This window comes from Gavialis gangeticus, unplaced genomic scaffold (assembly GCF_001723915.1).
Source record: "Gavialis gangeticus isolate Ggan-Ray unplaced genomic scaffold, GavGan_comp1, whole genome shotgun sequence".
Classification (NCBI taxonomy): Eukaryota; Metazoa; Chordata; order Crocodylia; family Gavialidae; genus Gavialis; species Gavialis gangeticus.
Genome location: NW_017728992.1, coordinates 190,237,789 through 190,251,624, shown reverse-complemented (window position 1 = coordinate 190,251,624; position 13,836 = coordinate 190,237,789). Strand labels below are relative to the sequence as shown.

The window sequence follows — 13,836 nt, the reverse complement described above, 5'->3', positions numbered from 1 at the left end:
AGTGGGCAGTGCGAAGCTGCTAGTAGTCGCTTCAGATTTGGGGGACAGTGATTCAATTTAGTGATTTGAATCACTGTCCCGAATCTGATTCGAAGGTTCGGTTGCTGCTAAATCAGCCAGATCTCTGACTTGAGCAGGCCCCATCCCCTGCCCATTCTCCCAGCCCCGTCAATGACTGCCCCGCACTCGCCAGCTGCTGCCAGGCAGGGTGGGGATCCCTGCTGCCCCCCACTACCCCACAGTGTGAGGGGGCTCTGCCACGAGCCCACAGAAGCCCCAACAGTCACTGTAGCAGCTGGTGAGTGTGGGGCTTTTTTTTTTTTTTTTAAGAGCTGGGACACTGGAGCTGGGTGGGGCAGCCGTTGATGGGGTTGGAAGAGTGGGCAGATGTTTGGGGGCTGCTCGGGTGGGCTGAGAGAGCAGGCAGGGGATGGGGCCTGGCAGGGGTCCCCCCATCTCCTCCCCCACCCCTGCTTCTCCCCACTTATCAGCATGGAGTCCGGGTCCAGCTCCCTGCGGTGGCGAGTGCCCGAATCTTTTCTGAATCAATTTGGACCTTTTTATCGGTCTCCTGATTCGATTCAAATTTGAAGATTTCTTCACTGAATCGGGCCAAATCTTCTCCGAAACGAATCAGGAACCGAAGCTTCACACAGCCCTAGTGGCCAGCTCTGGGCTGCCTACCTTCTCCCAGAATAAGTGAACAGATATCAGGGTGAAAAGGCAGCACAAACTGACTACAAATCATCACACTCACAAATTTGGGCATTTGTGCTGCACCAAAAGGCTAAGATGTCTGTTCACTTGGGTTTTGTGCCACCATAAAATTGTTCATGGTGGTATAACATGAGATCTTTGCAACCTGTGATGGCCACTACTATCATAGTCCATTTATCACTGTTTTAAAGGGGGCACAAAACCTTAAGCAGGCAGGAAGTCCTGTCAGTATTGTGTAAAGGAGCTAAGACCCTGAAGTGAAAATCCTGTTAGAATGATAACTTCAGAAAAGCAGAATAACAGATCAGTAATTTTTCCTTTCTTGGCAGGGTTCGGTTGGGCCTGGGCCAAATGGTAGTTTGGTAGGAATAAACAGAGTTAATGAGCCAACTGCTTTTACAAGTTCAGTAGTCTGAACAAACAGGGTCAACTATTGTGCTTGTGTCTAGAGTGGAGCGTTTCCAATTTTTAACAGTATCTGCTCACAGACATGCAGTAGCTAAATTCCCTAATCTATTAATATATTCAGTGGTGCCTTTGCTATTAAAAATGGAAGAGACGTACTCTACTTTTTCAGAATGTTCCATAAAATGAGCACTTGCCCTTGTACAAAACCATGACAGTCCGTCAGATATACCCTCACCATTGTCTTATAGTGTATATTTTGGGCAGTTTCACACCACATGTTGAGATTATCTTTTACAACATGTCTTTTATCCTTGGATTATGCTCTTACAACACATTTTTTATCCTTGAATTATGCCTCTGAATAAGCAATGCTTACAGCATCAGTTATAAGAGGACTTAAAACTTAATGGTGATGGTGTAGTCATAATAGTCCAAAAATTTTGCAAGAGGCAAGGATTTCTTAGGATGCTATCTTTTATTAAACCAGTTGTATGGTTGGAATAGACAAGCTTTCAAATGCAACACATTCTTCATCAGGTCATTAAAATTTGAAAAAACAATGTTTTTGCTCATCTTTCTTTTGTAACCTGTGACATTATGAATGCATAGTACTACTTTTTGGTATGTACTGTTTTATTCACATTTACCTGTTTAAATCAGGTACATTCTGGAAATTGTCTTTTTTTATTTGGGCTGGATCAGTACTTCTGCGTGCATGATATTGGTCAATTAGGGTTGGGAAAAGTTGTGGTCCCTGACCAAGGTAGCTACCTGCCAGAAATGCTGGTTTAGACGCAATTGTATCGACAAAACTCTGGTTTTACTAGAATAGTCCACTTCATTTGGCGTGGAAGTCATTGTTGTACCTTTCCAAAATGTAGTTTTGCCAATGGAGTTACCAGTATTCAACACTATAAAAGTGATTCTGGTATATCAGTGTAATTATGACCTGAATAAAGTTTGGGGTAATTCTGCAGTTATATAAAAGAGTAGCGTACTGATACTTGCTATGCTTTTGGAAAAGAGAAAATCTAGTTATTGTTAAAACTGCAGTGTTTAAAGGATGTAGCTGTGTTGGTCTAAGGATGCAGGCAGACAAGGTTCTTTGGGTCACTTCAGCGCAAGACTGGTTATGATGAAGAGCATGTCCCTGTTCCAGGGAGAGTGTAGTGTGTGTATTGGTTAGGCATGAAGTCTTACTGTAATTTACGTACTGGATTTTTCTGAACAGTAGATTGGTGTAATTAGCAATGTGCCATCACTTTAAGTTCTGACAGTTCATTTCTCTTGATTAGCACTGGGACTGCAAAGACTGCACTTGGACCAAGAGTTCTTCCTAAACTACCTCAGAAAGGTAAGGGGTTATTTTTAGTTATTTATTTTTAAGCGGTCACATAATTGTTGATATCCAAAAGACTGGGAAAGTGAATCAGCCCATTGCTTCAGCCCCTTGAACTAACAGCAGCACATAGGACTAACGTGTTTTATATACACCAGGTTCTGCAGTGGAATGGCACACCAGGGAGTAATGTGACTTGCATCACATCAGCTGTCTTTTACTCCCCAGCCCAAACGATCAGGTACCCATTTGGGTGGATTAGTGAGGGCCTTTTAACATAACTATGGAGCAAAGTTCAGACTTATGCCTCAGGATCCACAGAGAGATTCCTGACCCTCTCTACCGGTGCAACCTGGAATCTGAGGTATTTTCTTAGTCCCAGTCCTGGGGGTAGCAGGGAAACAGTACAGACATGACCTAAATAACTTTGGCACTCACCTTTGAACTGAACTGATTACATTCCCTGACTTTTTCAACACTAAAAAAGATCACCCAGTAGTAAAATCGGTTGTGTATACTGCCTACGGAGGAAAGCATCTCCAGTGTGTGCACTTTTGAATTACAAGACTTGTTTGCCATTAACATCTTGAATGACTCCAAATAATGATGATGGTTATTAAATTAATCTAGCCTTTTTTTAAAGGGTTGGGAGTAGGTGGAAGGAATCTGTAGCAGTACATGAATCAAGAGATTTGGGACATAGGAGAAAAACAGTTGAAAGGAGAGGAGAGCGTGGCATCCGAACTCAAAGGAAGTGAGCAGGTTTGGAAAGATGGTGGTAGCTGCTCCTCTCCCTTGCTCTCTTTCCTCCTTCCTTTGTCCCCAGAAGAAAATAAAAGAAAGAACATAAGATAGAAGAAAAGAAGTCAAAGATAATTAAATGTGCATTGAAATCTGTTAGTAGCACCAGTTGACACCGTAACTAATGGCCTAGGGTTCAAATGTTTCAGTTGTGTCTAAGGGTGCGTGTGCGCCATCAGCAGACTGCACTAGACACACTTGCAGTGGAACATGGCCTTCCTCCTCTGTGCAGGCTGCTCCCCTGCAGAAGTGCAATGTTGCCGCTGCGACATTTGTAAGGCTGCAGGCTCCTGCACAGGTAACGGTTACAGCGTAAGAGCTTGCTGCATGCTCTCAAGCACCCAGCATTCCCAGCCTAAGGCCTCATCGCCACCTCTTCCAGAAGTTTCAAACAGGGGTGTTTTTCCCCAACCACTGATATGTGGAGCATTGAAATACCTATATTAGTCATAGAAAACCCAGTGTAACTTATCCTGTCCTGCCCCATGAAGCCATACTTTGGTTAGCCGCAAGGAGAGCGGTTTAAGAGACTAGACCATGCAGGATGGCAGGTGAGAGCATCTTTGAGCATTGAAGGGCACTGGGGATGTCTCATGAGAAGGCTTGACCTCAGCAAGGCAACTTCTCTTTGGTGGTTGTTGCCTTTTGTGCTCTGAGCAACCTGCATAAGGCTGGAGGGAAACTTTGTGCCTAGGTTAGCAAGGGAGCGGTGCAACGGCTGTCCACTGATTGATTTTTTGTTTGTTTGTTTTGGTCTGAGCAGTCAGACATAAATGCTAAAAGCAAAGCACACTGTTGCATTCAGACCCTAGCAGAACAATTCAGTGACACATCTGAGCTTAGGCCTCCAGCCTCAAGGGTAGTGTGGGTTTTGTGGACAGAGGAGAGCACATATGTAACTGTCAGTTACTTTGCCAAACAAAACTGGGCCTGGAATCCATTTTGGATTTGATATAGCATCAAACAGAGGTAACGTGGTTTAAAATTTGAGAGAGCAAATGGACATAATAAGTAACTCTTATGCAGCCAACATAACATGTGGAAACGACCCTGAAACAGGTAAAATGGGGCCTGCAGAATCCTGAAGAAAGAAAAGTTCAAGATATTTCTGGACAAAGTGCCAACAGGCTAGTGTCATTACGATGTCTCTATGCTAAGTGGTAGGCCTGTACCTATATATGGAGAAGTTTGCTAGGGACTTCAGCTAGGGCTATGGCAACAACAACAAAAAGCCTTTGGAGGCTATTTCTGGGAGGTCTTTGATTTAATTTTTTTTTTTAATTTCTGTATTCCCAGCCAAATTGCCAAATCAATTCCAAATCCTTGAGTCAGTCCAGAACCATAAGTGGCCCTACTACCAGCAAACATCCTCTACCCCAATCTGGGGCTTCAGTTGTTTCCAAATCCTTTGGTGAGCCTGCAAGTAGGATGCCCAAGCCTGCAGGCTTGGGGTTCAGATGACCCTGAGTTTTTCATGCCTTTAGCTATAGGGCCCTCAGAGCAAGCTAGGGAGACTCCCATTTCCATAAAGCGGGCTTTAAGCCACTACACCTCGGCAGGTACTGAACCGTATAGGCAGCCACTCTCGATTGCTCAGGGGAACTCTTCCAGTCCTGTGTTCCTGTTTTTCTGGTTGGCTTTCCTAGCAAAGGGTAGCCAACACGCAGCAAAAGCAAATGCTACAGGTTACCAAGAAGTGCCAAGGCCCCTACACTGCTTGACTGTTTTCAGCAGAGGTTCCTGCTGAAGCGCCCAGTGAGTGGTATGGAAAGGGGGTGCCCTGCCATGAGGGGAGAAATAAGGCTGCAGGCAGAACCATAGAGGGACATTTGGAGCAGTTCTCCTGGAGCACTTCTTGGAAGCTTTCCTGAGCATCAAAGGGCTGTTTCTGTCCAGGCAACCAAGGATCTTGGGCCAAAGCAGAAGCATAGCCAATATGAGACAGATGCCCCAGGGACTGGGATGTAGTTGCTATCTCCTCAGCTGCATGTCTCACCCTACATCTAACTCAGTGATGCTCCTGCAGGACAGGCCTTGTCCTAGAAGCATTCCAGACCGCTGCGCGTTCTGCAGGACCCCCTGGTGATACGCCTTTGGCTGGGCTTGGCACTGATTCTTGTTGCCTCTTGCAGCGTTTTGCTTGTACATTATTTGCAGGCTTCTTTTAGAGGTTGTAGTTTTGGAGGTTTCTGTGGAGCTGGTTTTGAACAGCCCTTTCTACTGCTTCAAGTAAGAGCATGGGGGTCGGGAGCCCCAATGTCCCTACTGAAATCCACATTCATTTTCTCTCGCGTGTGCTGGCTGGCACTTAGTATTTTCTGAATGGTGAAGAGATTTTAAAATGGGGGCAAGAGATGGAGGCAGCTCCTGCTCAGTTTGAGTTCAAACCAGGGTCCAGAGTGGTCAGTATGAGGCATTGGGGGGCGGCTTCTGGAGGAATGAGAAGGCTGCCAGAAAAGAGGGACTGTCCACGTATGCCTTCTGACAGCTGCCGTGTAATGGTAGGGGCTTAACTTATGTCTTTCATGAAATGCGTTCCTCAACTAGCATAAATCTACATCCTGTTGCCTTGAAGTCACTTTGGGTTAGACGCACACAAGCTTGTTGACTATGCCTTGGTTGGTAAACATTTGGGGGTGAGGACTGGCCTTGTTCTGTATTTCTACAGTAGAGCAAGGAGAGGGACCATGTTTCATGACTAGTCCTCCTAAGCACTAGGACAAGATACAAGTGAGTGTTTGGTAAACCATAAAGGCTGGAGTGCGTAAGAATGACATCCTAGCAGTAGTGTACAGTATGATGCAAATCATGGTGTGCCACTGGACTGAGGAGCCCTTCCTGCACTCGCAGTTTGTAGGAACAGCGTTTGCAGAAGTGAGGCCAGCTGAAGAGTGAGAGGATGTTTGGTCCATGGAATCTGTGATGATCTGTCCCAGAATGAAGGTGAAAGACGGTGAAAACAAAAATGGCTTTAACGTTGTGTGTGCCACTGTGCAAATGGATAATAAAAACATTTTGTTGAGTTTGAACACCAGCAAGGGAAGCTGGAACCTACTTTGGTTCTGCAAAGTTAGAAAAATGCATAAATGATAAAAGGGAAATAAAAATGATAAATTCATTCCGTCAGCAGGTATTTGGGCTTAATTATTACAGTATGACAATATCCCTTCAAAACATCATGGAGATGGTACACATTAAAGTGAAAGACATCAACTTCAACTTGTTCTAATATTAATTTAGAGTTTGCCACAATCACAGGCTAGTTAATTTGGGGCTATATGCAAAACTGTGAAAGCAAAGCAAATAGTTGTTCCAGCTTTTGAGGGATTGGTGACCCAACACCAAAACTGGCATCCTAAGCTACAGCATCATTTCAGAGGGAAGATAATTTATAGTCTACTCTTGTACTTAGGAATACGCTCAGGAGTGAAAAAGTGCTGTGCATTTACTCTTGAGTACATTGTTATCTGAATTTAATGTAAAAAGTGCTCATGAAGTAACACCACATTGCCAGTTCTGCTGTGTTAGCAGCCCCCAAACTGACAGTTTCTGTCATCTTCAAGGCCTTTAATACTCCATCTCGTGGCTGCTATTGGATGCCGTGGAAATGGGGGTAGGTAGTGGAAACAAGGGTAGATAGCAGCCCGGAAAGTGACTTGCTCTCATCATGTTCAGGGTGCTTAATGGCAGCCCATTAACAGCTGCCTCTCCCTCACCTTTTCTGTGCAGCTAATCAGGGTACAGCTAATTGACAAAGTAGACAGCAGGACTGAAAGATGTATATTGTATTCAGATAGCTTATGCACTTAACTAATATTTGTTATTAATTCATTATGTTCATTATGTTTGTTATTAATCATGTTATTAACTAAAAAATAGGGACTGGCATTGTGCTGTGCAGTTAAGCAAATTATGCACTTATCCAGGTATGTATTTATGTTCAGTACAATATATTTAGTATCAAAATTGCTGTGAAGATTTTTTGCTGGGCCTGACTTTCAACCCCGAATTAATATGTTTGTAGATGTGCTACAATGTTTGCCCAGAAGTTGGGGTCATTTGCACACGTATGGCTAGATGTTTTTTTCCACGTGTTGGAAAATGTTGTGGAAATCATGCGTGGTTTTCATCTTCAATTCAGATTAGTCGCATACAATGGCATTAAAGTGTTCTTCTAGTAGATTATATTGTGATAGCATATGTAGGATAGCATGTGTAGTAGGTTTACATTCTTGGAGTTTTTCTCTATAGCACTGCTTGACCTAAAAGCAAATGGTGAACACTGAACAGTTGTTTTTTTATCTAAGTCAAAACATGATGTTTTCATCAACAGCTTATTTTTTTTCTCTATATCAGCATCAGATTCTGGACAGATGTGCTTAAAAAAACATAGTTAACTGCAGTCATGTAAGTAAAGCAGAACAGAAAACTCTGAGAGATGAAAGCAAAGTGACACTAAAAAAAGTTAATTGAACATCACAGAAAATGTTTACGAAGTCCATTTGTTTGTTTGGAGAAAACTTATTTCAAAGATGTGTAAATTATATCTTAAACCAGACAACTGCTGGGTCTTGAGCTTCCTTTAGTTGTGCTTAATTACAGATATCTGTTCTTGAATTTGGAGAGAGAATTTGAGTTACAGCAGCCTGTAGTTTGATTGCCTGAAAAAGAGAATTTCTTCCTTCTATAGAGAAGCATCTTTTACGTTTAAGACCCCTTTCCTTAAAGTAATATGAGAAAAGGAGATTGTGTAATGCATGTGAAAATGTTTTGGGGTTTTTTCTCTTTCAGTGGCACTAAGAAAAATAGAAACCAGTCATCATCTTTCAATAGATAAACCGAGTCCGCATGCAGAAATCTTCCTGAAGTCTTCGCAGTCTATCGATCTGCCACAGAAACCACAACCTGGAGACTTGCCCCCAAAGTCTCAACCTGTGGAACAAACCCAGAAACCTCAAATTGGAGATTTACCCCCCAAACCAGGAGAGCTCCCCCCAAAACCTCAACTAGGAGACTTGCCACCAAAACCACAACTTGGAGACTTACCTCCAAAGCCACAAATGAAGGACCTTCCTCCCAAACCTCAGCTAGGAGAGGTGTTGGCTAAAACTCAAGCCAGAGAAGCATCTCCAAAGCCTCCACCCACTGAGACCAATCAGAAATCTCACTCCTTGGATCTGTCTCCAAACGCACAGTCTAGAGACGCCGTCCAAAAACAACCATCTGAAGATGCTAATGACATAGCGCACAGCCTCCCAGAGACCCCCGTGCCGCTCCCCAGGAAAATAAACATGGTAGGTAGCTGTACGATGTCACTTTGTTTGTAAGCCTTATGGCAAGCTTTGAAGTGGTCTTAGGGCTAAATTTGCAAGAAAGATGTACTGGGTTTCAGTGCACAATACTGGTGACACTGCATTCCAGTGAAGGTGCGGGTGGACTTGTGTGCTCTTGAATGGTTTCAGCACGTAATGATGGTGATGACAAAGGTTCCTACATGCCAAAATAAGGATAAGGAACACAAAAGGCCAAGACTGGGAGCATGGCAGTATATCTGAATTCACCACTTCGTTTTGGCATTGTGAAGGGAACAAATTCTGTTTCTGAATTAAGGGAGTTTTCTGTGCTTAGAGCAGAGGTGCTCAGCCGCTGGCCTTTGGGTCAGATCCAGCCCTCAGTGCTACTTCTAACCCATCTATTTATTTACCTGAAAAATAGTGGGGCAAACTCACCTCTATATGCTCCTTTTCTCACTCCATGAAGAAAGGCAAATACTGCATTAGTCTTTTGAAGTATTTTCATATTTTTTAAACTACAGATAATTGCCTGGGCCACTTGAAATGTTCTGAGAATGAACCACCGAACCTTCTGCTTGCATTTATTTTTATATCAGCTATGTTGGACTGTCCCCATCTGAAAGCTGGCATTCACAAATTGTAGTAGGGGGCACACCGGGGTTTCCATACCCAGCTTATCTTCCTGTGTGTGCACACATGGTCATTCCCATTGGCTGGCAGTGTGGCTGTTGGAAGACATGAACCCATCTCAAACATGTCTTCCCTTGTCTCCATTTCCATGTAAGATCAAGATCTGCAGTGAGAGCCAATAATGCTAGTGTCATCTGCCCGATCCCTTTGATTCTGTTTAGCCACTGACTATGCAAGCAAAAGTTCGTTTGTTAACCAGTTTAGGAAATCGGGTATTTCAGAAGTGTACAGCAGCTTTGACCAAGTACTATCAATAAGGAGTTAGATGGGATTTACAGAGAGGAAAAATGGTCTTGGTGCCACTAAAAAACTACTATATACATTTTGGGCTAAGGGACTTGCTAACAAAGGGGAAAATTAAATGCTTTGAAAATATTTCAGTTTCTTTACACCTGACTGTCCCAATGAACTCTGAAAATACGCCTTCTTTTAAAATCCAGCTCTTAGTCCTTTGCAGAAATGCAGACCACCTCAGGCTTGAATTCACCTTTCCACCACTTCCATGAGTTAAAGGAAATAGATTACTAAAATGTCAGCAAAGCTACAAATAACAAAGTAGCAACTACCTGGAGCAATGTCAGTCGCTTTCTTTCACATCCTGATACCTTAAGATGTGTATAGAAATCCAACTGTTTTCAGACTTTTGCTTGAACTAGAAAAAAAAATAATACACTGTAGATGTCAGAAATTGTTTCCTTCCCTTGCATTTACAGACTGAAGCTATGTACACATATTCAAATGATCTGGGAGGATTATTATTAATAGCTTTCTGCACAGATCTTTTTCTGATCTTTTCCCCACTGTTCCTGTCCTGTACGGTACCTTCCATCTGAGTAGTGATTGAAATGCGATGTATAGAAGCAGACAAATTCTACCACGCACATATAGCTGTCTAGATCTGAGCTAGTGGGGCAGTGCTTTGATGCAAATTCTTAACTATGGGCAGAAATAGACCTAGAGATCATGTTTTGGTTTCAGAGTAGATTATCTCATCAGTGGCTTATGTTGTCAGTATTACATGGTTTGTAGTCTTCTGAAACTAGATTTCATATGAGATTTCTAGCATCTTGGTTAAAATCTCATAGTTTTCAGATTTCAGTTTGCATCTAGACCTGAATCAAAGAATGCAGTGTGGGCTGGGATCCAAAACTTCTAGAGACAGTTTTAAATAGTGGGATTTGCTATTTTCTTCAGCCCGTGAATCTTCTGAAAATCAGAGGGCATTTTTATTTCTAGTCTGTGTTAAGAGGTGAGTGTGTGGACTGAAGTGATATTAAAGCTGTTGTCAAAATTGCTTTCTAGCCTAAGCAGAAAATACTGCTAACAATGGTTCTGATATCATTTCAGTGCAAAAAAATTTAATAAAGTAGTATGTTAGATGCTGGGTTTTCTGAAATGTGTACAGTTTTAAGTACAAACGATGACAGCCACTAAACGTGGTTAAAATCCTTCACTTTACCAGTGCAGCTTCTTTGTCCTTTTTGGTTTGCAGTCAGAGACAAATGACTGATGACATAAAGTGGTTTTGGAGAATAAAACAGAGTCCAAAGCTGTTTAAATTCTATTATCCCTTTCTCTGAGCTCCTTAACCTTAAACTTTACCTTTTTTAAGGGGAAAAACAAAGTCAGAAGAGTAAAGACCATTTATGACTGCCAAGCAGATAATGATGATGAGCTTACCTTTGTTGAAGGAGAAGTAATTATTGTAACTGGTGAAGAGGACCAAGAGTGGTGGGTGAGTATGTCCTTTTATGAAGATGCTGAGGAACTGATGCTTTTCTGGTTGTCATGTCAGTTGAGCAGCAGCTAACTTGTTCATACTTATACACCTTGTTTGACTTATTTAAAGGTCCTGAACATCAGTCCCATCTAGTTTCTTAAAACAGATATATAATATTTAAATGATCCCCCCGATCCAGGTGAAGTTAGCCTCAAAACTTATAATTGGCTTTACACAGTTGCTTAATTGGGTGAGCTTCCTGAGAGACCAGACACTGCCTGGATACTTGTGCTTTTCTGTATTCATTTAACCCTTCTGCAGGTCTAGGAGAAAGTAGACAATGACACCATGTCAAGAATGGAACGTGACTTGCATAACATACTTCACTCTTCTGTCAAAAGCCTCAAGCAGTAGTAGTGACTTAAACTTGTATCCAGGGTTTAAACTGGAGAAGGGGAATATGGGGAGGGGAATTTCTGGGTTCTGCCTCTCCCCTAAAAGCTGCTAAAAACACCCTGGCCAGAGGATGGCTCTTGCTTGCTCAGAAAGATGCATCTGACATGCAATACTTTGTCTTTGGAATATACCAGCTTTCCGTCAAATGTGGAGGTGTCGGATCTGCTATTATTATTATTATTATTGGCAATGGCAGCCTATGAATCCAGTCTTCCAGAAATGTTGAATGCACTTGTTAGAGTGGTTGGGAATCTACCTGATTATCATCATTAATCCCATGCACTGCTGGTTTTCCTGCATAAATGGTATGCTGCTTATCAGCAATTTCCCTACCCAACAATTATTATTCCTGGTTCACCTCTGGTCTCCCTTGTGGATCAGCCTCTTCCTTCTCCACAGCCTCTCTGGACCTGATCCAGTCTTCAGTCCTCTGCTTTGAACCTCACACCCAGTCAGAGGCCCCAGTCCTCCATTCACTCTCTGCTGGCTTCCCCCCAAGCCCTAATGAATCCTGCCTCTCTTCCTCACAGCTGCAGCTTGGGGAAATGAGACCAGTTTTATTAATAAAAATGCAATTCCAACTTCTGTGCTGTCTTGACAGCTGTTAGTCCAGCTGTCCACCTGCAGTGCTGCCCAGGCTGAGTGGGTTCTGCACCACACACAAGGTTTATTTTCATCAACTGACAGGAAGCCCAGAGAATAATAGGATTCAGACCCAGGACAAAATACCAGAAAGGGGAATGCCTTGGCCAAAGTGGGGGAGGAATGGCAACAGAGGGGGTAGGCAAAGGTCCGTGATTTTACAGGTAACTGCTCTGTTATTTAGCTGGTCTCCTAATAATATAAGCACCATTAAATGCATTTAGCATAAAGAACAGTACAATAGCTGCAGAATATTAAAAAATGGCTTGGATGTCAGTTTTCTCTAGATCTTGAAAAGAGAATTTGGTGATTTCCTTGTTAAGTCAGAGATCCTAATGAACTTGTAATGCACAGTTATAATGAAGCCAATGGAATTGCCTCATGAATTTGTACTGACACTGAATTCTGCTGATGTAAGTAGAGGAGTTCTCACGTGCATGTGAATAGTAACAATTCCATTGACATCAGATGGCCCGAGGACCTTGCATGTTATCAGTTTATCATTGATGACAATAGGCCTTATCAGTATGTTTGCATAGAATTCATCACTTCTGTATCTTTGACTCAAAGCAGAACTACAGGTCTAATGACCCCTCTGTCGTTGTAACTTCAATATATGCAACATGTCCTGTTTCAGTATCTGAGAAAATGTTTTTTTTCCCTCCTTAAATTTACAAATCATCATCTTACTTGCTTAGAACAAGGAAAACTCTGTTTCATGTGCTTTACTTAAAGGCAAGTGTTGATGCAAGGAAATTTGGAGAGAATGGCTTGCAGTTGTTTTATTTGGCAAAGGATTTTATTACAACAGTGCTCAAAGACCACAGTAGGAATTGGGACCCTCTTGTTACAGATACAGGATGGTTTCAACCTCTGATGTTGTCCACAGATGTCAGGTGCAAAAGGCAGATTGTTTCTGGAGTCTGAGGCCCTGTGAAGGTTCACTGAGGTCTGTCTGTTATCTAACCCCTTACCTGCCTGAAAACCAGCCAAGTCAATTCACCAGCTCCAGAAAACAGGAATAAATGCTAAAATCAGTAACCTTCTCAGATCGGTGGAGTCTGTGAATGAAGCACTGTCTGGTCAAGGCTGTATGCCCCCAGATCACTGGGTGGAAGTGAGAACGCTGCTGGCAGCGCTTGCTAAGTCTGGTTTGTAAATGAAGCTGGGTTCTTCTTAAGAAGCCTCTCTCTGAAATGCTGGGGAGAGCTCCAAACCAAGAGGTGCTTCTTGGATGGAAGGAGAGAGCTGGTGGGCCATATGCTTCAGTCTTTGCTGTTGTAGCCCCAGCTGTTTCCCTTGTAGTCTCCTCTCCCCCATTATAGCAACCTATGGAGCAGAAAGGGTTATGCTGTTCTGAAAACAGTGGAACAAGATTTATACACGAGGCAGAAAAGGACTGTAATGAAACAACGTCTGCTGTTCTAATGCAGTCAATTAGAGTGGTAGTTTTGAAATGCCCACATACCAGATAACTTACCTGAAAATGTTTGGATCCCCCTTCCACGCATCTATTTTTTCTGTAGGAACTGACGACTGCAACACTGTGGTCCACTTGTTCGTGGGACTTGTTGGCTCTATCCTTCCTAAGCAGGAGGGCTTAGACCTGGCTTTGGGGCTCTGATTCTTTCAGGGAGAGGGTAGATGGGCCCTCTGTCCCTCACTTGTCTTTGCTTGATATAAGTGCTCTGTAAGGTTTTCTTCTACTCATCATATAGAACAAATTAGTCCATGTCATTTTCCACTTTTAGCAAATATCTTTGTGGAGT

The 13,836-nt window shown here is 42.8% G+C and overlaps 1 protein-coding gene across 3 annotated transcripts in view; it reads left to right on the top strand.

Moving 5' to 3' along the window:
* ASAP1 (ArfGAP with SH3 domain, ankyrin repeat and PH domain 1) overlaps positions 1–13,836 on the top strand; it is a 368,280-nt gene that overhangs the window by 348,088 nt on the left and 6,356 nt on the right. For all 3 annotated transcript variants that reach the window (XM_019528166.1, XM_019528167.1, XM_019528168.1), the window contains 3 exons: positions 2,421–2,479; positions 8,057–8,559; positions 10,862–10,984. In XM_019528166.1, the coding sequence (XP_019383711.1) occupies positions 2,421–2,479; positions 8,057–8,559; positions 10,862–10,984 (685 nt within the window). The remainder of the gene's footprint in view (positions 1–2,420; positions 2,480–8,056; positions 8,560–10,861; positions 10,985–13,836) is intronic.